Source organism: Bos taurus, chromosome 14, assembly GCF_002263795.3.
Source record: "Bos taurus isolate L1 Dominette 01449 registration number 42190680 breed Hereford chromosome 14, ARS-UCD2.0, whole genome shotgun sequence".
Classification (NCBI taxonomy): Eukaryota; Metazoa; Chordata; class Mammalia; order Artiodactyla; family Bovidae; genus Bos; species Bos taurus.
Window position 1 is genome coordinate 60,500,433 of NC_037341.1, and position 26,143 is coordinate 60,526,575.

General features: G+C 33.9%; 1 protein-coding gene across 39 annotated transcripts in view; it reads right to left on the reverse strand.

Moving 5' to 3' along the window:
• Nucleotides 1–26,143, reverse strand: part of RIMS2 (regulating synaptic membrane exocytosis 2) — a 608,892-nt gene that overhangs the window by 141,292 nt on the left and 441,457 nt on the right. For 21 of the 39 annotated variants that reach the window (XM_059874470.1, XM_059874468.1, XM_059874482.1 and 18 more), the window contains one exon: nt 21,089–21,189. The exons of the other annotated variants lie outside the window; for them this stretch is intronic. In XM_059874470.1, the coding sequence (XP_059730453.1) occupies nt 21,089–21,189 (101 nt within the window). The remainder of the gene's footprint in view (nt 1–21,088; nt 21,190–26,143) is intronic. 39 annotated transcript variants of the gene reach the window in all.

Sequence of the window (26,143 nt, forward strand, 5' to 3'; positions counted from 1 at the left end):
TGAAACCCTTGTTTTCAGTAAAGTCAATTAGAGCTTTTTCACCACACCCCAATGAAGGCCATTAAAACAGTTTCACAAGAGCAATGGCCTCAGGGAAGAACATTTGGCCAAAATCTGGGAAATAAATATTTGGCTTAATATTAGGAAGCAAATTTTTTTAAATTTTTGAATAAAATTTTTTTAAAAGCATGATGAAGTTGCCACTGTAACTTATGAAAACCAATTTTAATAGCATAAATTTTCTCTTAAATCCATTATGCTTCAGTGAAAACCTAGAGGTAATACAAAATCTAATTATTAAAACACTAACTTTTTAAAGAAAGGCCAAGAGAAAAGAGAAAGTTTAATTTCTGAGTGGTTGCTGGAATTTTGATGAATCCTAGAAATACTAGAAAAAGTCATTATTATTTATGATAATTCAAACTTCCTGGAATTGAAATAATCAGATGATTATCTGACACAGCCAGGGTACAGGGTGTTCAAATATTCTGGTAGACTGAAAACCATCATAGAGGCTTTATGTTAATGACATATGGAATGTAAAAAAAGGATAGATTTTGAAGTCTTGAAAACCTGGAGTAAGGAAAACTATTACTAGCTGGGTAAACTTGAGCAAATTATTTCACCTTTAAAATCCTGTTTATAAAATAATAGGGAAAATAATGTCTTCCTTGCAGCATTGTTTTGTTCCTTGCGGCACTGTTTTGAAAATCAGAAATAATACATGCCTGGTATATGGCATAATACAAAATAATGCAGCCAGTACCTGATGGCTATTATTGGGCTAAGAGACTATTCGCTAATGGATTTTTCTTTGTTAATATCCACTTAAATATAATGGTAAAAATTCTTACCTGGTGAATTTCTTAATGGAGATTTTTTAAACCACAGATACTGGCAATATTAACAAATCATTACAATGATGATTATCTTATGCAAACCATTACTGTGACTTGAATAATCATTACCTAATAAATAATCCTATATGGGTAATAATTCACTGAAAATATTAGCTAGATAAAAATATTTTGGTAAAGCAAGTTGAATGGCAATAGTATATAGCATAAATAAATTAATTTAAATTTAAATCTAAATTAATTAGATCAATTCAACTGATCTGTTTCTCCCCCTCAACCTCTCCATCTCTCCCAGTATTCTGTTATATATTTTTGAGTTAATAACTGATCCATTTCTAAATGTAAAATATAAGAATTATTTCAAAGGTCCATAAAATGTTATAATCAAATCCTTTATCTGAAATATATAAATTAGGTAAAATATGGCCTTTCTAAATCCACTCTAACTTTTGACTTTGTTGGAATTCTTGATTATAAAAAAATACAGTAAAATTATTTTAAAAATCATTGTCTTTTTCCCAGGAAATATCTATGTAAATAGAACTATTATATTTGATTTTAAAAGAAAGTCTATTTATTTACAATGCATTTATTTAGAGAACATTCAGTCCATGATATTCTTTTTTCAAACTAAAGTCATTTTAAAATAATGAAAACAATTTACTTTAAATGACAATGTTTTCATCATTGCCCAGAATAACATTTCAATGGATGGATCCAACATTATCTATGTAAGCCAGTGTATTAAACATAAATAAATAAATAAATATATATATATACACACACATCCACACACAAATAACTAGTATATACTGGCTAGCATAGATAATGCTGGATACACACATATATGGATTTTTTTCCATGAAATTTATTAAAAGTAAATTTGACCTCAAATGGAAGAATTTCATTTTATTTATATATTTTTGGGACACTTCATATATATTAAAAATGGACAAAGAAACTTTTCAATATTATTAAATTGTTCAATAGATACTATATTATATTGGTGGAACTTTACTTTCTCATTCTTTTAATTTATAATAAAAAAAGAGGAACATACTGCTATTTATATGTTTAAAAATAATTTATCATTGAATAGAAAAGCAATTTTTTTTTGTTTTTACTTACGGGATTATTTATTATCAAAGTTCAAATGATAAGCCATAACTTTTAACTCAGGAACTATTAAGGTATAACCATTAAAAGCACATGCTCTGCAATGACATTGAATCACTAGTATGAATCCTGGTTACATAAATTATTAGGTTTGTGATCTTGGGCCAATTGCATCTATGAGTTTCAGCTTTTTATCTGTTAAAATATGGAGAACAATCACACCCAATTCCCAGGTTCCCCGCAAGGATGAAGTAAGATAATGCACATAAAGCACTTAGCGCAACACTGAACACCTAGAAGTGCTTAATAAGTGACAGATGATGACATGGATGATGATGATGGTTACAGAGCAGCTAAACACTGGCTTAGTACCAATTCCAGGAATATATTTACCAAAAGAGTTATCAGGTAAAATACCCAGCAGGAAGTTTATTATCTTAAAACTGCTCTAAGCTACAACAAAAATATAACTATTTCTATGTATAAGAGATTCATTTCAGAAAACATATTTATACAGCAGATGAAATATTAAATCAAACGTTCTGACTGACTCTTGGTATGTCCTCAGGCCTCATCTTTCACATTTGGCTGGGTTCACTTATATCCCATCACCTCACAGGGAACTACTGATTCTCAACTTATTTGACTTTTGTATTTTAGTAGTTAGGATTCTGACTTTGCAGCTTCTAGCCTTTGTCTCTTTAGGTCATCAAGGGTTTTGATCCTGATGTTATGATTCATAGGTGCAGACGGGCCAGCCAAAGGCTTGAAAAAAATTTTTTAAAACACATATGGTATACACAGCACATATCTTTGGCTAAGACCTCTCAGATAATCTAGTTTGCTGAGCTAAAATTTTGGATAAGCAAAATTTAAAGAAAGATAAGATTCCACACACTATAGTTTTATGCCTTTATATAATTCATCACAAGCTACCTTTTGTTATAGGTATGTGTGTCTATTCATATTTAATTTTCAAACCTTCTATTAGAATATGAGCTCTGAAAAGCCAGAATAATATCCTCCTTATCTTTGTAACTCTCTTAGCACCTAAGAGTCAAAGATTTCATTTAAAATCTAAGGTTTAGTTTTTTTAACCAGTAAAATAAGGATAAATCTCATTTTCAGAGTTCTTCTGAGGGGTAAGAGAAATAACATAATCAAAATACCCAATAGCATGCTTAGCACACAGCAGTTGTTCACTTCCAGCACCTAAAGCAGCAGGTCTAAATAAAAAAACACTGAATGGATTAGTTTAAGTACAGAAAGACTACAAATTAGCTAAGAGGTCAAGTTTGATGATGACTTTGCTGCCTCAATGAGGCCTGCACCAAATGCATTTCTCTATTCTAGTAACTGAGCATGTTTACCTTTGGGATATAGCTCAGGTTTCTATTACAAATAGACACATGATAAACAGAATAAGAAATTTGGAAAGTAAGAAACAATAGAAAAAAATTTATAAGTAAAACTTCAGAAGGACATATTTTTAATACATTTAGAATATAACATCTTCATGTATACAATTCCCCAAAACACCCAAATCATCAATTATTTGACCTATCACGGGAGTTTACTTTTAAAGTCATCCAATCTTTTTGCTTTTCCAAAAGTATGATAAATGAAAGTTATTTAATTTATATAATTTAAAAGTGAGACAGAAGCAGCCAAATTATTACACCAAGGTAATGAGTTATGAATGTGAATAAGTTCCTTTAGGAAATGGTTGATATTGCTTTGGCACTATACAATAAATAATGTCTTAAATGACCAGCATGTATTAGTTTACAGCTGACAGATGAAAAATAGATGACGTGCTCATCATTATCTTTAATGGAACAAAAACAAAGAAGGTTTCCTGCATAGGATTACAGGATCTCAGCTGAAAACTGTGCTGACTGGAGATCATTAAAGTCTTGGACTACAGTGAAGAAGCTTTTCCTGACAACATTTTGATGTTTTGTACAGTACTATTAAGCAGATCATAAACTAGAAAAATTTACAGGAAATTATTCTCCAGGATGTTCCAGACTCTAGAGTTCTTAAGTGGCCTGGAAAAGTTAATGTTCTCCCTATTTATCTAAATCAGTGGAAAGAAACAGAATATCAGCAGAGCTCTACTGCACAGAAAGTTATTATCAAATTTTTATAATAATATTCCTGAGGAAAAAACCCTCAAATTTCTAAGATGAAATTTTCATTTTCTCCAGTATATTCAAGTTCTTAAATTAGTAATTTCCTTGTTTGATTTCTCTGCAGCATCTCAGCAACTCATGTCATTTGAGCTTTGTATATGAACTTCTATGAGATTCCTGAAGCATTGCTTGTCTTCAGTTTATTGAATCTCACTGTAAAACTATAATCTCTTGTCCAAAACGCTAGCCTGAGAATTGGTTATGGCAAAATACTGGGAAGCAATAAAGTCCAAGCTTGAAGAAAAATATTTTAGATCATCAAGAAATATTTGGAGGAATATTCATATCATATTCAGAGATAAAACATGAATAGGTCAAATGGTAGGGAAAAATCGGGGCAAACAAAATCTGTGAAAGAGAAGAGGGAAGCTGAAGTTGTAGGCAGGGCTCTTGATACTGGTCGGGGGATCTAGAGGACACAGGAACAGAGTAGAGGAAATCTTGGCACTGTGGTAAATTAAGCAATCACAAGAGCAAGAAGATGCTCTTATTTGCATCACCTTATTTTCATTTCATGTAATAATTCAGAGTGGATGCTTTTGTTAGTACCACACCTGTAGGTACTCTCTTTTTAAGGAACTATTTCTAGATGTTCTTTTTTCTGTCCAAAGTTCTCATCATTGTCTGATTTGAATGTTGCACTGTGCAAAAATCAGTCAATAGATCATTTTGTTTATATAGGACTCCTAAAGAAGTTTGTGTGATAAATCCTCTGCTTTGGAGGGAGAAGACAATGAGGAAGGGCCAGAGAAAACTGAGCAATAATTTAAGATTTAACTTTGTAAACAGTACCCTGCAAATGAAATCCCAGCTAGAAAACTCTTAATTTCTTTCAAGAGAATTGGTCATTGCGTTGAGTGCTCCTAAACTACTTTATTCATGCCTTTCTTACACTTTTATCACATTTCTGTTTCTCCATGTCTCTGTCTCTTTCCTATCTATCTATCTACCTTCTACCTATCATTTTTTCTTGCTAGATTATAAATTCCTTGAGGAGAATTATTGTCATATTGATTTTAGTATTCCCATTATCTAGATCAGTAATGCCTAACTAGGAACTCAATGAATTTTTAATGAATAGAAGTGAATGGAATGGTTATTTTATCTGGGCTATATCCTGAGGTACTGTCTCCAATATAAAGTATCAAATTGGAGTATAAAGTGAAAAAGTCAAAGTGTTAGTTGCTCAGTCACGTCCGACTCTTTGCATCCCTGTGTACTGTAGCCCACCAGGCTCCTTTGTCCATGGGATTCTCCAGGCAATAATCCTGGAGTGGGTTGCCATGTCCTCCTCCAGGGGATCTTCCTGACCCAGGGATCAAACCTGGGTCTTCTGCATTGCAGGCAGATTCTTTACTATCTGAGCCACCAGGGAAGCCCAAATCAGAGTATAAACTACTGTAATGAGAGCTGAATAGAGTTTAGGCAGTTAATCCTTCATTCTCTTCATTCTCTGTAATGGGTATGGATAGGAAGTGGTGTGCTGATACATGTTTAACAATCAGCTATCCAAAAGGGAAAAATTCTGATTTACAGAGTTGGCTGACTTCTGAGAACAAATACTCCCACTATGGCTGATTTCCCCAGGTGGCGCTAGTGGTTAAGAACCTGCCTGACGATGCAGGAGACTTAACCCTGTGTTTGATCCCTGTGTCGGGAAGACCCCCTGGAGAAGGGACTGGCAACCCACTTCAGTATTCTTGCCTGGAGAATCTTATGGGCAGAGGGGCCTGGAGGGTACAGTCCATGGGGTCACAGAGTCAGACACGACTGAAGTGACGTAGCAGGCATGACTGATCTCAAGTTACCAACCAAGTGGTCACTGAATGAGAGGTTGGTGCATACCACCAGGGGTGGGGGTCTAGAAATAAATGCACTTTGTAGGACTCTCAAAGACATATAGGAGACAAGAAGTTAAGGACAATAAGATATCGTATCTGCAAAGTACTCGTCTTGTGAAAGATGGAATAAGAATAGCTTAAGGTAAAGAAACGCAGTTGTGGACAGAGTAGCCATTAGCTTGGAGGCCAAGACTTACTAAAGAGCCACTACTCTTGGTCTGAAAGAAACTGATAAGTTTCTTGGAGAATTTGTAGAGGAAGAATTAATACTAGTAGTCATGATGACTTTCCCAAAGACTTGGTTCTGTGAGAATTCTGTATCTGTTAGGAATCAGTGTTTCCTTGAGAAACCTCATCCTGTATTTACTTTCACTGATTCCTCACAATTTTCAGAGATGGAAATGCTAGTTCCGCGATGAAATCCAGGTGTAGAAATCTTATGTGGCTGTACAGCTTGTGCTTTTGCCTTTAACAAATGCATTTACCATTTTCTTTCTCAGGATCCGTAACTCTTCCCCCATTCTAACCTATTATTTATTAGAACTGTTCTCAAAAACAGACATCAAAAATATCCTAATTACCAGCCAGTAGTGTCTCTTTAGTTTTCTTTGTTTTTGATTTTGTTATTACATCTAATGCTATTGAAGTCCAGTCCTCTCTCTTCCTGAAGCTTTTCCATAACGGTTTCTCAAATAATGTCACTCATGGCTTCTCCCCTATCTCTCTATTCATTCTTAATCTCTTTTGCTGGCTTTACTTTTTCTTACTTGATTTTAAATTACACTTTTCAAAAAACGTCAATCTTTAGCCTTCTTTTCTTTTCACTATATATATTCCCACAGAATGATATAATCTATTATCTACTCAGGTAATGATTAAAAATCTTTATCTTTTACCTTTCACTTCTCTCCCAGGCTTCAGACTTGTATTTCCAGATGCTAACAGGACATTTCCCATATGTTGTTTTGTAGGTATATCAAATTTAATGTGGCCAAAACCAAATTTATTCCCTTTCACCCCTAACCAGCTTTTCTTGTATCTTTTATATTCCCTCTATTATTTAATAGGCTCAATAACCAACTAAAACCTAGAAATCTAGTGAGTTATCTTTGACTTCTCTTTGTCCAAAATTCCCCATTCTAATAAATCAGAATGTCTTGATATTTAGGTACTTGGGGCTTATGAATGGATCCTTGTCTTTTTAAAAAATTTTGTTTATTTTTAATTGGAGGATAATTGCTTTATAATGTTGAATTGGTTTCTGCCACATGAATCAGCCATAGGTATACATATGTCTCCTCCCACACCTTGAACCTCCCTCTCCACCTTCAACTCCTCTAGGTTGTCATAGCACCAGGTTTGAGCTCCCTGCATCATACAGCAAATTCCCACTGGCTATCTATTTTACATATGGTAATGTATCTGACTCAATGCTTCTCCAAGTCCTCAGATTAGAAGCTTGTAAGATCTAGCTAGAATTAATAAATAATCATAAGGAAACTCTTCTTAGCCATCAGAATTTCTGATATCTGTCCTTTGTACATATCTTTAAATATTACATGACTCATTATATAATTTTTTGCAGAATATTTATGTATTTTATTAGGACACAGGATATAGATATTACAGATACTGTAATCTGTAACATCCCAAAAGTTGTAACAGAAATAAGACATGAGAATTTAGCAGTAGGATAATGATCCTGGGAATCGGTAGCAGGAAGAAAAAATTTTTTTAAAGTAATGGATTGGAGATATGAAGCAGGGCTCCCTTTCAAATATTAATTAGGTCCTATCAGGGAGGGAAGCGGGAGGCATAAATTGGGAAACTGGGATACACATATAAACACAACTATATAGAATATATAATTAATAGCCTATTGAATAATACAAGAAACTCTATTTAATACTCTGTAATGATCTATATGGGAACAGAATCTTTAAAAAAGTGTATATATGTGTATATATAACTCACCCACTTTGCTACACAGCAGAAACTAACATAACACTGTAAATCAACTATAAAAGAAAAAAAAGTAAGTAATAAAGTAATTCAAGGTATTTGCCTTTTAAGAGAATCAGACTAAGTAATAGACTGAATAGTACTGAAAAAGCTAAAAGGGCTTGATAATTGCCTTGACTCATCAAATTTAGGCATGAGTGTGTGAGTGAGTGAAGTCGCTCAGTGGTGTCCGACTCTTTGCGAGCCCATTGACTGTAGCCCCCCAGGCTCCTCCGTCCATGGGATTCTCCAGGCAAGAATACTGGAGTGGGTTGCCATTTCCTTCTCCAGGGGCTCATCAAATTTAGGCATAGGGCAGATATAATTGCATTCTGTTGAAAATCTGGAAGAGGCCCACTACACGTATTTTTTTCTGTGAGAAGATAGTGAAGGATCACTTGGGTTTGGATGAAGATCATTTTAGATGGAGGCAACAATCAAACATGGGAAGGAATAACAATTATGTCTAGCTTGGACTATACCAATAGCCTCTGGCTGGGACTCCTTAACAAGGACTTAAATGGATCCTTTTCAAATCTGTTGTAATTATACCATCAGAGTTATATGCAAAAAACACAAATTTGTTTGTATTTGTGACTTTTTCAAAAATCTTCAAAGACCATAATTGTAAAGGAGAACATTCTAGATTTTTAACTGAGAGATTTAAAGCTCTCCACAATCTGGTCCCAAGCAATTTTTCCATTCTTACCTTCTAATATGTATCCCATTTTGTTTAATATTACTATTCTAAAGAACTATTAGCTGTTCCTTAAACATAGCTTGTGTTCATATGCTTTTTTTTTTAATTAATTTTTTTTTTTTTTACTTTACAATATTGTATTGGTTTTGCCGTACATCAACATGAATCTGCTATGGATGTACACGTGTTCCCCATCCTGGACCCCCTTCCCACCTCCCTCCCCGTACCATCCCTCTGGGTCAATGTTCATAGGCTTTTATGTTATAACTTTGCATAAGGACATGTCTGTCCTTCACCTCATATATTATTCTGTAATGTATTCCCAGATTTCTTTAAGCCAAATTAATATTTCTCTTTTTATTCTTCTTTTGCATGGTTTACTTTTATTATATTACTTAATATAACCTATTTTCTATGAGTAATACTTATGTCCATGTGATTCCCTGATTTGATTATGAACTCTTAGATGGGAAGGACTACCCCTGCCTGCCTTTGCCTTTGGAGAAGAAAATGGCAACCCACTCTAGTATTCTTGCCTGGAAAATCCCAGGGACAGAGGAGCTTGGAGGCTATAGTCCATGGGGTCACAGAGGGTCAGACACGACTGAGTGACTGAACACGCACACATGCCTCTGCCTCTTCTCCCACCCTCTATTTGTGTCATCCTCTCTCTTCTGTTTTTCATTTTTTCCTTCCTTTTTCCCCTCCTTCCATTATTCCTGCCTCCTTCACTTGGTCCTTGATTTTTTAAAAAATTATTATTTACTTGTTTCTCTGATAATTTTTTCTTTCAATGTTGCAAAACCAGAATTCACTTATAGCTGACCAGCTTTAGAAAACACCACAGGTATGCAGTTCAGTAACAGGAAAGAGAAAGTTTCTAAATGTCCCTTGAGATCACAAGATACGTTCAGACATAAAAAAGAGGACTCACACAACCACACTTTAAAAAAAAAAAAGCCCAAGAAAGGTATTTGATATTAAAAGCATACTTTTAGTTATTCACACATCACTGATTCATTCAAAAAAAATAACAATATTTTAAAGCTGGAAGTGACCTCAGAGAAGATGTAATATACTTTCCTTATTTTATAGATGAGAAAATTTAGAGACCAAGAAGTCAAATGAATTGACTAAGCTCATAAAACTTGTTAGTATTAGACTTTCTATTTTCATTAAAAAAAAATTTGCGAGCTACAATTTCACATTTAATAGGATACAAGGCAAGCATATTCAGAATCGAACCACTTAAAAAAATTCACATACTGTTTTCTTCTTTAAGTATATACTTTAAAATAAAGATTTTCTTTTCTGAAATTTTGAAAACTATATAAAATGACATGTAAAATCAGAATACAAAGCCAGCATGGAAATACTACAACACTTATAATTTATGTACTTATAACTATACTTCGATGAATTTTAAACAAGTAAAACTTTTAAATAATAAAAAATCACACAAACATATTTTATATCATATTGAAATAACACCTTCACATTCCATTGAAAATTCAAATAATTTTGTTTTTTTGGGGGCAAAAACTGAAAATGGGCTTAAGAAATAACTTGTTCTGTGATGGATTCATTTTGATATTTGGCAAAACTAATACAATTATGTAAAGTTTAAAAATAAAATAAAATTAAAAAAAAAAAAACCCCAAGAAACTTTTTAGGCAAAAAAAAAAAGAAATAACTTGTTCTAATGTGACTGAACCCTGAAGACTGTTAACCTTGGGGGGTGAATATGCCTAGTCATGAAAATGACCTGAAAAGGGCCAATCATAAAATCACAGACATTTTCTTTATTAGTACAAAAGTTATATTAAACTGGCGGGTAATGTTTTATCCATCAGAATGGAGTTCAACTGTCAGGTTTTTGTTATTACTCCCATCTCATTTGTTATAATAAATAACAAGAATAGCTACCATTATGGGCATTCCCACATGCCAGGGTGAATTCTGTATACTTTTACATATAATATTTCTACCTCATAAAATTATCACCAGCTAAAAGTTCCTTTTCTTGTATCAGTTACATTCTGAGGTTAGCTACATTATTTTTAGACTGGAGAATTATTTTATTATCTTCAAAAGTGATGAAATAGAAATTATCAAAATTCTATGCTTAGGAAAACATTAGTAAATTAATTTTGCTAATAAATAATATCTGTAATCCTCACAACTGATGAAAAATTATAAATTTTTGTGCTCATGAAGAAAGTTTTTACATAATAAAATTATAGATATGTTCAAATTATAATTAGCCAAATTAAACTGATATTAGAGATATGGAGGATTGCATGCTGCCCTAGCTAACTGAGTGCCTTAACTGAGTAAATGTTTTAAGTCTCACTTCAAACTTAGTTATAATTTATTTCATGTGAAATATGAGATAAAAACATTACACACATAACTTTATTCTCTAAATCATAATTATTACACAATAAGTTAGTTAAAAATTTCAATCATTTGTGAGAATACATTAAGTAAAGAGCCTGACACTGATCAGAGATTACTGAATCAATAAAGGAGACAACAGTAGATAAAGAAAATGAAATATAAAAAAAATCTAGTCCAAATCTAATTTTGAAGATTAGGCTATGAGATTAAATGATTTGCTTAGTTAGTGAGGAAGTTGCCTAAAACCCATGTGTTAATACCTAATGATTTTTTTTCTATGCAGCCTCCAAAGTACATTTACAGATAACAAGGTTCCCTCAATTTGTACAGAGGAAAAAGCTGGGTTGTGAAGAACTCTTGGGCAATTTACCCAATGTCTTAGCGCATAACTGGTAGAATCAAAATTAGAACCCTAGTCTTCCAAATTTTTCTGAGTATTCTTTTTCTATGATTAACTCCAGACAGAAACCAATAATCATATATCCATTAGAAAATTTGTTTTTAACTCTTAGGTAATAACCTACCCACACTCTCTCCAGAAATGTGTTTCTTGTCCCTGCTTTTCCGTGGAGAGTCTACAAAGATGAGTAAACTACATATCCATTCTTAAGAAGTGTATAGTTTAATAAAAAGGTGTGAAAAAAGCATCATATAAGACAGGATATATGTATTTTAAGAAGTGATAAGTGCCATGGTTGGTTCATAAGGTTTATATGTTTTCATATCTCTGTTGTTTTGAATATTCTTCTACTTGTAATTTTTATATGACTATACGTAACCCTTTTAAATTATATGAAATTTGAGTTGGAAAGAATGTTTTTGCCCTATTTGTCACATTTCCTTTTTTCCTTATTTCCCGTATCCTCCTTGATTCTATAGAGCAAGATCTCTCACCCCTTGGTGACCCGTATCTTTCATCCCTTGTATCCTCTGTAGGGCGTCCCGAGTTGTTCACAAGCCAGCAAGCCCGCAGGTCTTATGAAAGCAAAGGCATACATTTCTATTTTTGCTGAAGGTAAAAGAAAAATGTTTCCCTCTTGTGTTCTTTGGAAATATACTGAAAGAAATTATGCTCTTAGCAATAGCAGCTATTGTCCACAGGTTGACCCTTTTACCAGCAAGTAGCCAGATGCAATTTATTTAAAATTCTTTCTATATTTACTAAAAAAGGGAGAAATAAATGACAGTTCCTTCTGTAATCCTGTAGTGTTCTTTAATACATAAGTTGGTTCTACTCATCTCAAATGACTTCTTCATAATTAAAAAAAAAAATCTATTTTATACTTCCTGAACTGACATGTGGTTTTCCTGGCCTGACATGTGATTAAACAATAGGGGGTAGCAATTCACAAATAAAATGCAAAGAAAGAGGACACATGTTTAAATGTCTGCCTCAGAAAACATCTAAAATTTAAATGTGGTCTTATAACCAAAGGAAAATAATTTTTAAAATGAACTTGCAAACAGAATATTTCATATCCTAGGATGTGAGAAGGTAGTTGGAAAAACAGAGAACAGTGAACACGATTTTAAGAAATCAAAAAGTCTGAAACAAAATAGCTATAGTTTGTTGCCTAAAAACCCATATTTACATTACAATAAAATATGCTTTCATAATGCATTAAGGTAATAAACTAAATATTATTAACTACTTTGTAGAGATATATTATAACTAAACTGCATATCCTCAAAGTTCATATGTTGTAGTGCTAACTTCTAGTATCTCAGAATGTGACTGTTTTGGAGATAAAGCCTTTAAAGAAGTGATTAAGGTAAAATGAGGTCACACTGGTAGGCCTTAATCCAATATGACTGGAACACAGACACAACAGAAGGATGACCCTATGAGGACATAGCAAGAGGATGGCCATCCCCAACCCAAAGAGAAATAACTTGAAAGAAATCAAACCTGCCAATACTTTAATCTTGGACTTCTAGTCTCCAGACTGTAAGAAATTTAATTTCTGTTGTTTAAACAACCTAGTCTTGACATTTTGTTAGGGCAGCCCTATCAAATTAACATAAGATGTAAAGAAAAAAGAAACTTAAAGTTAGAAACTTTTACATTCAAAGATTATTCACAGATAAAAATATAAAAATTCTAAATTTCTACTATTAAGTTTTTAACTGTAGGTCTGTTAGATAAAGTGAGGTATATTGGTACCTATAAGATGAGGAAGAAATAAACAGTTGTTACTTCCATCAGTTAAAATATGGAGGAGAGAAATTTTCCTTTGGCTCAGAGCTTTAAGGATGTGTGTGTATGTATAGACATATACACAGAATTAAATTATCTACAAATGTAATTTTATCTCTCTGTTTTTAAAGTTGAAGTACATTCCAGCTGGCTAAAGAGTAGACATGACAAGAATAATAATTTGAGGCAGATCAAAAGTTAACTAACCTGATAAGAATGAGAGAACCCAAATCACTTTTTATGCTTTTTAGATTATCATTAATTTTTACACTTTTCCTTCCTTCCTACTCCCATATTTTTTGGGATTATTTTAGAGATATACTAATCTATATCTAGTATATTGTTGATGGCAACAAATATAGACCTGGGTAAGAGCAAGGTCTCTGTTGAAAATGATTTCTCTTTTTCTCTTTCTTCCCTATCACCATCATCATCATCATCCCACCATCATCATACTATAGCTAACATTTCCTTTTTCCTTAGGGCTTCCCTTGTGGCTCAGCTGGTAAAGAATCTGCCTATAATACAGGAGACCTGGGGTTTGATCCCTGGGTTGGGAAGATCCCCTGGAGAAGGGAAAGGCTTAAGAGTTATACATACAGATTCAATCTTGAAAACAACCCTTTGAGGTAGGTATTATTATTAGCACCCTGTGGTAATTTTGCTAAAGAGTGTGAAGCTAACTTATTGCAAGGTTATGCAGAAATGAGCACAACTAGAGAAAATTGAAAGTAGAATAGACATTTAGAGAAACGGTATGTTTTAGTGAAGAAATCCAGGTGCAGCCACTAGCATTCTCCCTGACATCTTCATCAGTAAGTGATAAGATTTCTTGACCTAGTTTGGGATGGAAACTTTAAGTAGGTGATCTTAATTCTGATTTTTAAAAAATGAAACCATTTTCCTGGACATCTGGCTAGACTAAGCCTAGCAGTTTTTTTTTTTTTTTAATGTGAATCCTACTTCCGTTTATAAAACGGTTGTACAGCTTATTCCAAGAAAGGATACTTCATTACTTCCTGTAAGACACCTTCACCTATTCCTTGAGGACCTCACAGAGTAGAGACTGGGTTACTAAAATCACTCTTAATTAGAATTCTCTTGCTCTATGTATCAGATGATTCCATCTAATGCTGGTACAATGGTGTCTGTTTCATACAAATATCAGGTTCTCTGTGTAGCTTAAGAATCAGTGATGCAGCAGCTCTTCTTCCAGTGGGCACCCAGCCCACATCAATTATACTATTGTTGGCCGGTGTCGTGTGCTACCAGAAACTCAACTTTTCCATTTATCTATAAAGAAAAGTTCCCTGTGATTTTATTTTAATCACTGCTATAAAATTATATCTTTCATTTCTTCACCTTCAATAAATATATGTATTTTCATATATCATCTTAGGGATTTGTATAAGGCTACCTAATCTACATTTTAAAATTTACTTTTTATAAATTTGGCTTTTCAGTTTTCAGATCCATTTATGTCACTGCTGTTACAGAGTATTTCTTTTAAAATACCTATAGCCATATTTCACCCATTAATCAACTTTCCAAGAACCAGTCAGGCTCATTCAAAGTCAACCTTGATAACATCATTTCTGAATTTCAGTAATTTAGTCTGTAATTTCTCATCATATGTTCTGTGCTCTTTTTGTCTATATACCCTTTGAAGATTCATAAATTATTTCTCCTTAAATTTTATTTTTTGGGGGGATCTCTGCTGCTTTAATCTATTTGAGAATAAAGGGAACATTCAATGATATGAGTTACACTAAAATCCTTTTCATTAGTTCAATTATTTCTTTACCATTTCCTTTTGACATTATCATATTCACACCTGGTGTCTATGAAACATTTGTTGTTATTATAAAATAATAATAACAAATATCTTTACCATTTATTAAGCAGTTTACTAAAAGCTAAACCATATATATACATTATCTTATTTCCTCCTAATCATCAACATATAAAATAGATAAGAAATAGATCTCAAAGCTTATTTAATAAAGAAACTGAGAAGAGAAGGTTAAACTACCCAAAGTCACCCAGGTGGAGTTTGCTTAACTCCAGGCTGGGTTCTCATCTTGGACACTGACCTCATTTTGATATTAGAGTCTTGAAGTACTCCTGACTCACAAACAACAAACATACAAGAATCACATATATGCCTCTCCTTACCAGCTCCTACCTATCTCCCCTCTTCTGGAGTCCCAACTGTTTGTGTGTTGAAAGTCAAATTAAAACATTTAAGGCTGGCCTTGAATGTGTATTTTCAGTGTTGAGAAGAGAATAAGGTCTAATAAAGGGAACAGCTTAGTTAACAACAACAATTTATTTGCCAAAAATATTTTGCCTTGAACTGTCTGAATTTTTTATATTGATACTGCCTACAACTTCATCTTGTGAGGTTTATTTGTATTTATAGATCTTTTCTTTTTTTTTTTTAAAGAAACTATCTCTGTGCTATGTAGTTCATATTGTAATGTAAATTACTTTCGTGGGCTTGCTTTCTTCCTAATATGCCTCTTTGAAACCAGTGAAAGTGTTAGTCACTCAGTTGTGTCCGACTCTTTGTGACCCCATGGACTGTAGCCCACAAGGCTCCTCTCTCCATGGAATTCTCCAGGTGAGAATACTGGAGTGGATAGCTATCCCCTTCTCCAGGGGATCTTTCCGACCCAGGGATTGAACCCAGGTCTCCCACACTGCAGGCAGACTCTTTACTGACTGAGCCACCAGGGAAGACCTGAAATTAGTGCACGTATCTTTAAAAGACAAGAAGCCTGGGAGAAGAGGTGTCAAGTGCCCCATTAGGTACATACAAAGAAGGATAAAAACTCTTTTCCTTTCTTTGCTCCATTGTACCCTGACCCCAGAACACTAAATGGATTAATATGAACTTCTGGTTCGCATCTGAAAAATTCTGGGAAATTTATTGACTATAATACTTAATTTTAGAGAGATAAACACCAAAAAAGAAAATTTTAGTTGCTAAAATAGGGATAAGATACTTTTGTGATAATTTTGTGAGAACATTAGCTCCAAAAGAGAGCATTTTTTCCTACAGGAAAATAAAATTTGATTTCCAAATAAACACAGTATCAATAAACTATAGTTTCCCTGTTGAAATCTTATGGACTACCCTTTAAAAAAAATCCTCTGAGTTCACTTAAAAACACTAAATATGGCTAATTTAAAAAGCAAACATCATGTTTAAGTATATGATGTTTGCTTTTTAAATTAGCCATATTCAAAAGCAGAGACATTACTTTGCCAACAAAGGTTTGTCTGGTCAAGGCTATGGTTTTTCCTGTGGTCATGTATGGATGTGAGAGTTGGACTGTGAAGAAGGCTGAGTGCCGAAGAATTGATGCTTTTGAACCGTGGTGTTGGAGAAGACTCCTGAGAGTCCCTTGGACTGCAAGGAGATCCAACCAGTCCATTCTGAAGGAGATCAGCTCTCGGATTTCTTTGGAAGGAATGATGCTAAAGCTGAAACTCCAGTACTTTGGCCACCTCATAAGAAGAGTTGACTCATTGGAAAAGACTCTGATACTGGGAGGGATTGGGGCCAAGAGGAGAAGGGGACGACAGAGGATGAGATGGCTGGATGGCATCACTGACTCGATGGACATGAGTCTGAGTGAACTCCGGGAGTTGGTGATGGACAGGGAGGCCTGGCGTGGGGTCGCATGGGGTCAGACACCACTGAGTGACTGATCTGATCTGATCTGATACACACTGTTTATCAATTATTGCTAATTATTGTAATCATATTACTCATGGAAAGGTAGTTGGCTTATGCTGAAGTATAACTCACATTGTTAAATGTAATAAATCACATTCTTCTAAACCAATGGGGAGCAGAGAATGTTGGTTTTAAGTTGATCCTTAAATTTATCTGAGAGTAGAATAGGTGAATCACATTTAAGCTGGGATAAAGAGAATGTAATAGGCATGAAAGGGTGCACAGGCTGGCTGCATAGTTAAATTCTGTTTTGAGGGGGAAAGCCCTGAGAATTCATCCACTGATGAAACAGGAATCATGTCTGCACCTGGATTTGATTAAATATTTAATTAATTAATTAGCTCTTATTAAATATAGGATGTCTACTTACAAATTTCCTAGTATATTTAAAATATACTTAGAAAGACAGTAACTTTAAAGGCACTGTTCTACAGGTACTTTCAAAGTGAATTACTAAGGAGATATTTTATAAATTAGTAATACTTGTTTACAACTATCAGTGCAGAACACTTGAGAAATTCAGGAAGGCAATGCCATTTAAAATATATAGTTTTTTAAAAAACTTCGTTAACAATTATATCGCATCAAAACTTCTTCATAGCTTCACTAGAATTTCAGGAATATAGCTCAGAGGTACAGCACATGCTCCATGGCTTTTGAACTTAATCTGTTATCTCAAAATTGAAAATGAGGTTAGCTACAAATAATACTTTCCATGATTTAATGTGAACTGGTGTAGATTACTTAATCTTTCTATCTATGGCTTAGTTCCCTTCCTTATTACATGATTTTTTCAAGAATGAGTTGTTATATTGAAAAGAATACTGGAGTGGGTAGCCTATCCCTTCTCCAGGGGATCTTCCCAACCTAGGAATTGAACTAGGGTCTCCTGCATTGCAGGTGGATTCCTTACCAGCTGAGCTATCAGGGAATCCCAATATATTGAAGCACATAGGTCAGCAGCAAATATTTAGCTGGTACTTGCTAATCAAACAAGGAAGAAAAGAATGGTAATATAGGGTAAATATCCCTAGTTAAAAAGAGAGGGATGTTGTTGAAAATTTTACTATAAAGAATTGTTAGTATGGAAATGAATAATAACTAAGTCTATACATGCACTTGACTGAAAAAGAATCCTCCGCAATTTTCTCTTTCATCCATGAGGGAGGTAGTCCAAAGTAGGGGTGATAGGCAGACAGATGATCCAGCAAAGACAGTTCCACATCAGGAAATTCAGAGTGGAACAAAATAGAGTCGTGTTTTGGATTCTTTTAAAATCTTAATGATTTGATTGCCTTTTTGGTTAGGCTGAATGCATAACTCCAGCAATTGAAAACAGATTTCTAAGTATTTGACATTCAATAGGTAGGATTCGTTAGAAACTGGAAGAGGGCTTGTAAAGATCAGATCACTTATTCTCAAAGGAAGTCTCCATTTTTAAGTGACATCATTCCTCATTGTCTTCTGAATAAAACCCTAAAAGAGGAAGTCAGTTACCTAGAAGTAAATTCTATAAGCAGCCTGTCTTAGAGCAGTGATGCTCAAACTATAGTCCACATCAGAATCACTTGGCAGGTTTGCTAAAAGACAAGAACCTCACTCCCAGAGTTTTGTTTAAGCTGTCTATGGGGTCGCACAGAGTCGGACACGACTGAAGCGACTTAGCAGCAGCAGCAGCAGCAGCAGCAGTTCTGGAGCAGGCCAGATAACTGATTTCCAAAAATTCTGAAGTGACGTTGATGCTATTGGTCTGGAGCTACAGTTTGAAAACCACTGCCTTAGCAAATACATAGGAAATTATGTTGCTTAGGATAATTAGTCTTTGCCAAGACTTAAATCTTCTCTAACCTAAAATAATTGGTGTCAAAGTTATAAAACTTTGAGGTCTCAAGCATTAATTTATGAACTGGAATGTAATCAAAACTTGGTTTTCTAAAAATAAATTTTGAGCCACACTTACAGTATTCCTTTGGTTCACTCTCTTGTAATAAATTTGTCAGGTATCCATAATAAGAATCATTGGCATTGCTTCTCAGGACTTACTGTATGAACAATGTAAATCCTATGAGTGATCCAGTTTCTCTTTCTGCCTTTGAGGCTTGTGAGGAAGCTCACAGTCAGAATATAAGCCCCACATGTAGCAGGCATAAAGCATCTTACACTATGCATTTTGTTCACAAGCTTTACTTCTGGTATTACCTTGTTGTGTCTTGACTTCATTTTCCCTTGATACTCATTTCTTCATTGACAATAGTATTATATGTATTTTAAAAATCACCTACATTCCTTCCTGAAGTACAGTGGGATATAAACAAACAAATGAAACAAATGTGTTATGCTATGTTTATGGAAGCTTTAATATCCTATTTTATCAGGACTTCATGCCTGATTTTTAGATTATACAAGATGAATAAATGAGAGATTAGGCATAGCAGATGCCACAAGAGATTATGCCTATTTAGCCCTGCTGCTGCTGCTGCTGCTGCTAAGTCACTTCAGTCATGTTTGACTCTGTGCGACCCCATAGACGGCAGCCCACCAGGCTCCCCCGTCCCTGGGATTCTCCAGGCAAGAACACTGGAGTGGGTTGCCATTTCCTTCTCCAATGCATGAAAGTGAAAAGTGAAAGTGAAGTCGCTCAGTCGTGTCCGACTCTTAGCGACCCCATGGACTGCAGCCTACTAGGATCCTCCGTCCATGGGATTTTCCAGGCAAGACTGCTGGAGTGGGTTGCCATTGCCTTCTCCGATTTAGCCCTAGACAGATATATTTTTAAAAGTACCTGGAAAGCATAGAAATCAGTTCTGATATCAAGCTCAAAAGGTTAGAGATGTATCTGAAATGTTGTATCATTACAAATCTATTTTCTATGAAATTTACTTTAGAAGTTTAGGGCCTGCAAAGCAAAGGCAAGGCTATTTTTTGTTGGTCTTAAATTTACCTTTCTCTTGGCTTTAGGCCTGTGCCATTTCCAGGACGACAGAACGCTGTGATGAATAATCCTGTATTCACCACATGGGTCAATATTCATGTAATTTGGAAAAGAGATCGCTGGTTTGGAACATGATGCTGATGTAAGAATATCTGTCTCCTCTAGGTCATATAATAGAGAAACTAAAAATGTGTGCTGCCTACCATATACACATATCCAGCATAGTCAGTTATGCTTTACTTAATAAATATTATTTTTACTGAAGAATGGGGTATAATTGAGAGAAACTGAACTTTCAGAAGGTAAGGATAAAACAGACCCAAGTACAGAAAAATCCAAACTGCTTTTCCCTAGTACACAGATAAATAGACCACAAATATTACATGACTATAATTATGAGAGTACCTAATAACTAAATGTTATGAATAAGCTTTGCTAGTTTCATCTTTTTGTTAAATCTTAAATAGGTACATTAGAGCAAAGTCTTTTCATGACTTTGGGAATGAATAATATGATAAACCTAAAAATGTTTTGAAAATATAAAGGCAATGAAGAACACGAACAATAAAAAGAATACTTTTTTTCCTATCTTGGAAGATTTCATACCTTAATTTATTACAAAAAAGTGGTTCAAAAAGATTCTCACTAAAAAACTTGTTGAATTCCTTACAACATCCCATGAGTATGTATTTTGTTTCAAAAACTTATTAAAAATCAGATCGAATTAAAATACTATAAATAATAACCTCTATATGTAGGAAAACCATAAGATGAAAATAGAAGTTCTTCCTATACATTTTAGAGGGTGTTAGGGCCTTTGTAGGTTTTATAAAATGAAAATTTCTAAAAGATTTGTTCTTTAGATCATTTAAGAGTTCCATTTCCTTAACCTCCTATATTATACAATGATTTTTTTCAAAAATTAAGGCAAATCTTTACCTAAAAGTTGGTATACAAACACATTATAAATTTTAGCATTTAATAATATCATGGGGCCATTGCACTATATGTTCGTTTCTGACTGATCTGCCTTCAGCAGTTTGAGAATCTAACGGTTTCATATGATTGATTATTTCACAACTTTTAAAAAGAAAAATGTCTTGCCTTTGCATGGTAATCTTGTTCCAGTCTGGGATCTGATCCGGCTACCTGTTTGTATTTGTTAATTTTCATTTGGCGATTTCTCTCCTCTATATCCATAGCACCTATCGAGTAGAAAAAAACCCATAAAATTAATGTTCAGTTCTTATTTCTGAGCCCTACTTACAGGATGTACCAAAAAAAAAAAAAAATGGTAGGCTGATATACCACTTTCACTCAAGGTAGTAGTACAAATTAAATGTATTATTTTTAAGATTTATTTAAGTATGCAATTTGGTGAATAAAAGCAGGATTATTAAATATGTAAAATAATTAAATCTGAATAAAGAGTAAAAACTTTTAAACAGAAGAGAACATATCTTCATTAGATAGATAATACTTTCTGGTAAATGTATGTCCAGGAGAATATATTTGACAGCACATAAACATGATAACAGTAATTTTATAAGATTTTTGGTCTGTAATTAATGCATCAAGATTAAAATTATTTACTGGAAATAGGCTGCAAGTCTAATAGTTTCAAACACGATTGTACAATTGCATTTTAAGTTATCAAAAAACCAGCTGATGTATCAAAGCAGGTTGTTCCAGCATCTACGTGAATGTAGCTATCAAGATCTTTGGAACATGGATTTTCTAGAGCTAGAATGAAGAAAGAAGCACTTGGAGTAATACTCTTGAAAACAAACCATGCCAATATAGGCACAAAGTATTACTGAAATCATTTCAGGGAAAAAAAGAATGTGAGGAGAAAATTTGAGATGGTAAGCTTATTACAAGATGAGACTAATGCTGTCTGTAAAAGGTGCTTCCTCAAAACACATCAACTATAGATATCAAGAGGGTTTTTAAAAACTTTGGTTAGAATAAGAACTAAATTCAGTGAACAAATCTTAGCAAACGTGAAAAAGCAAACATGAGAAATGAAAAAACATTTCTCATTAATATGCATAATGGAAAAACAAAATCTCAGTTGTATGCTACAAATCTACAAACTGGGAAAAATAATCATAATTTAGTAGGTTCAAGTGGTTTTCTCCAATAAAATGTTGCTAGGTAAATTCACAAACACTGAGTCTAGGTAAGACTGTAAACATACACACACTCCTTGCTTAAGATCATAATTGTAAAACTGTACTAAAGACATATGGACCATATTGTGACTATTCAAAAATAGGCATTTTAATACTCATCCTGGAAAAAATCTCACTGTATATTTGATAATTGCAAGCAAAATTTGTAAGTTAAAACTGATAACTAAACTAACATACAAAGGGAAGAAAATGTTTCAAAAAGGATTAAGAAAATCTTGACTAAAAGAATGTACAGAGTTTAGATTACATGACCTCTAAGTAAAAGTGCAAATTGAAGTCATCTAATCAGTGTGAGTCAAATTTTAATAATGATCTGAGTTATTCTGTACCAAATTATAAAATGGGGAATAAAAATATATTAATATAAATTGAGTGATACACAAAATGAATTGAGTGCTTCCATGATATGTGTTAAATATGGTCAGGTATAAATGTCTATTATTTATTAAAATACAATATTGGAATTGTTTGTACCTCAAGAGATAGTCTCAGATAAATATGTTTATTTCTCCAAAGTCAAGGGAATGAAAAAGCCATCCGAGCTTCAAAAAATTGTGTGCTAAAAAAATACTAGCTGTAAGTATTTGGGAAGGTTCTTTGAAGTTTTTTGACATTATAGTGGCAAAATAGTATTTTAAATATAAATAGCAACAATAGACAAAGTTTAAACACATTTTATACACATATATAGAAATATATATACACACATATATACACACATACACATATACATATATGCATTTTCTAATATCAAGACTACTTTCTGGACATCAACCTCCTATGACACGACAGTAAATCCTTCCTGATTACTGGATAATTATGGGATATATACTGACAGGTGTTGGGAAGCTTTTTCTGTAAAGAGCTCAACAGTAAACATCTTAGACTTTGCAGACCATGTGGTCTCTGCTGCACCTCTGACACTGTAATATGAATGCAGATGTAGACAACATATATATTTTATATACACAAAATGTATGTGTATATTCCAATAAAACTTTATTTACAAAATAGGCAATGGGCTGAATTTGGTCCATGGCCACAGCTTGCTGAACCCTGCATTGAAGCATTTTGGTAATTTTGCGATGAAGAGCTTTTTTCCTTAGTAATGGTTTGAAGATTTTGTAGAATCAGGTTTATGGAATATCATATACATTTAACAGATCACTGAGGGAATCTAAGAAGGATATTAATCTGTTTTCACTAAAAGAAAACAAAGATGCAAATAGAGAGAGTAATACAAACATTTAAATATATCAACTAAATTCTAATCTCAAACAAATCTTTCCAATCATCATCTGTATAGTCCTTAAATTGGAAAAATTCGTTAGAGTCTCTTTCCTTTTATTCCTTTTTTTCTGGCTAGGCTCTGGTATTTATTTATTTACATAATTTGTTTATTTTTACTTTGTTAGAGTCTTAACCAACGAAATCTCAAGGGACCATCTTAGTGAATATGCAGTAAACAAACTTGGGTAAGTATACTTTTAACTTAAAATTCTCCCAGGAACCTAGTCTGTAAGAAAAACAGTGCCTCTCTCCAATAGTATTTGAAGTCTTCCACTTCTTTTCTACATTTTTATCAAGCTATTTTCTTAAAGAAAACACTCCACAGATAATAATATCCTTAGAGAAGAAAGTATCCTGAGTAAAGAGAACTACTATAAGGGATTCTTCATCAACAAGATAATTTTTTGTTGTTCATTTTCGCTATGGGAAATAATTCAGAAATCATTGTTTTAAATACCAGTATTTTTTCAATCAAACTCAGTATTTTTTCTTTTTCCCATAAATGAAAAACCATATGGAGGAATCTATGCAAGTAGAGGAATTCTCAGCTGGTGCTAGTGGTAAAGAATCCATTTGCCAATGCAGGAGACATAAGAGACACTGGTTTGATCTTTGGGTTGAGAAGATCCCCTGGAGAGGGCATGGCAACCCACTCCAGTATTCTTGCCTGGAGAATCCCACATACAGAGGAACCTGGCAGGCTACAGTCCATGGGACTGCAAAGAGTCAGACGTGACTGAAGCGACTTAGCACACATGCACGCATGCAAGTAGAAGAGTCGCTTACTATCTGGTTAGGAAATAGAATATGTAATTTCTCAACTTTAATGTCCAAGGCTGTACTCTCCAAAGTACATTAAAATTAAATTAACGTGATAAGGCAGATTTCTCTCCATTTCCTTTCTCTCCTTCAAATCTACCCTAAAATTTGCATATACAAGGTCCTGAATATTCTGTAATAATGACTAATCATTTGATTGCAGATATCTCACTTTCCCACCTATTATCAAGAAATATCTTGCTGAAATAGTCTCAAAAATACATTTTGGGAAAGGCTGGTTCATAAGTTTAGAAGGTAAATTTATCTAGTAATCATTGAGTCATATTCTTATATGAGATGACACTATGCTTATTTGCAGAAGACATCTTAGTGGTTTGATATGATTTTGTAATTTAAGTACACTAAAAAACTTAGTCATTATAATGTTCAATATCAAATCAAATACCAATATATTTTCAAATTATAACAAAAGTAGATTAAAACGTTAATAAGACTATCAGTCTTCCTGGACAAACCCAATTCAACAAAAGTTTGCATATGTTTCTATTTATTAAAAATTATTAAAGATATTACACAGTAATATTCAAATTATCTCAAATTCTTGGTTATAAATTATTAAGTACACTGAGAAAATACTTCTTGTTTCAATGTCTTAATAATATAAGCCATCTAAGAAGTGTACTTATTCTTAAACCAGTAAACTAATTGTTGTGGTTACTTTTAACTTAAAAAGATTGTATTTTCCCAAAAAGTTAAAAAGTCATATTTATAATATTGGTATGGCAATTAAGTTTAAAAAGTTAAAGTTATAGGTGGATTTTGTAATCAGTGATGTATTGAATATGACCAGATTAACCAGCAGCAAGACAGTGGTTGCTTAGGTTTCTATATCTACAGTACCTCTTCAGTGATTTCTATAAGTTAAGTGTTAGTTGCTCAGTCGTGCCTGACTCTTTGCGACCCCATGGACTGCACCCCACCAGGCGCCTCTGTCCATGAGATTTTCCAGGCAAGGATACTGGAGTGGGTTGCCATTTCCTTCTCCAGGGGATCTTCCCAATCCAGGGATTGAACCCGGGTCTCCTGCACTGCAGGCAAATTCTTTACCAACTGACCTACAAGGGAAGCCCAGTGATTTCTGCAGTGCAGTGCAAACAATAGTTTTAAATTTGCTTTTCCAAGTGTGCAGGCACACACACACAGCTGTTGGTGTCCCAAAGCAGCCTCACACATCATACTTCTTTGAAGTAAGGACGTAAGTCTGGCAATACAGCAATCCATAATTAAGCTAAGTAGTGGTCAGAATATTGCAGGACTGCTGACTCAGGGACCCATCATGTATTCTTAAATAAAATACTTAAATCTGGGGATCTTAAGAGGGGAAACTCTTTTAAGTCCAACAGCAAAGCTCAAAGAAAGAAAAACCAAGAAAATAAATTAGAGAACCTATGATTACAACATCAAGGAAGTCTGTGCTGTGCTGTGCTAAGTCACTTTAGTGACGTCTGACTCTTTGTGACCCTATGAACTATAGCCTGCCAAGCTCCTCTGTCCATGGGGATTCTCTAGGCAAGAATACTGGAGTGGGTTGCCATGTCCTCCTCCAGGGGATCTTCTGACCCAGGGATTGAACGCGCATCTCTTATGTCTCCTGCATTGGCAGGCAGGTTCTTTTTTTTTTTTTTCAATTTTCAATTCATATTTTATTATGAGGCATTAAAATCTGGTTAGGAATAAACGAAATCAACAAGGAAGAAGGGAAGCAAAAAATGAAATACAAACAGAAACAAAGAAGGGCAGGCAGGTTCTTTACCACTAGCTCCACCTGGAAAACCCCATGGGAGTCAAAGACCATTTAAATACCAACAGTGTGGAAGAGGAACAGCCAAACAAA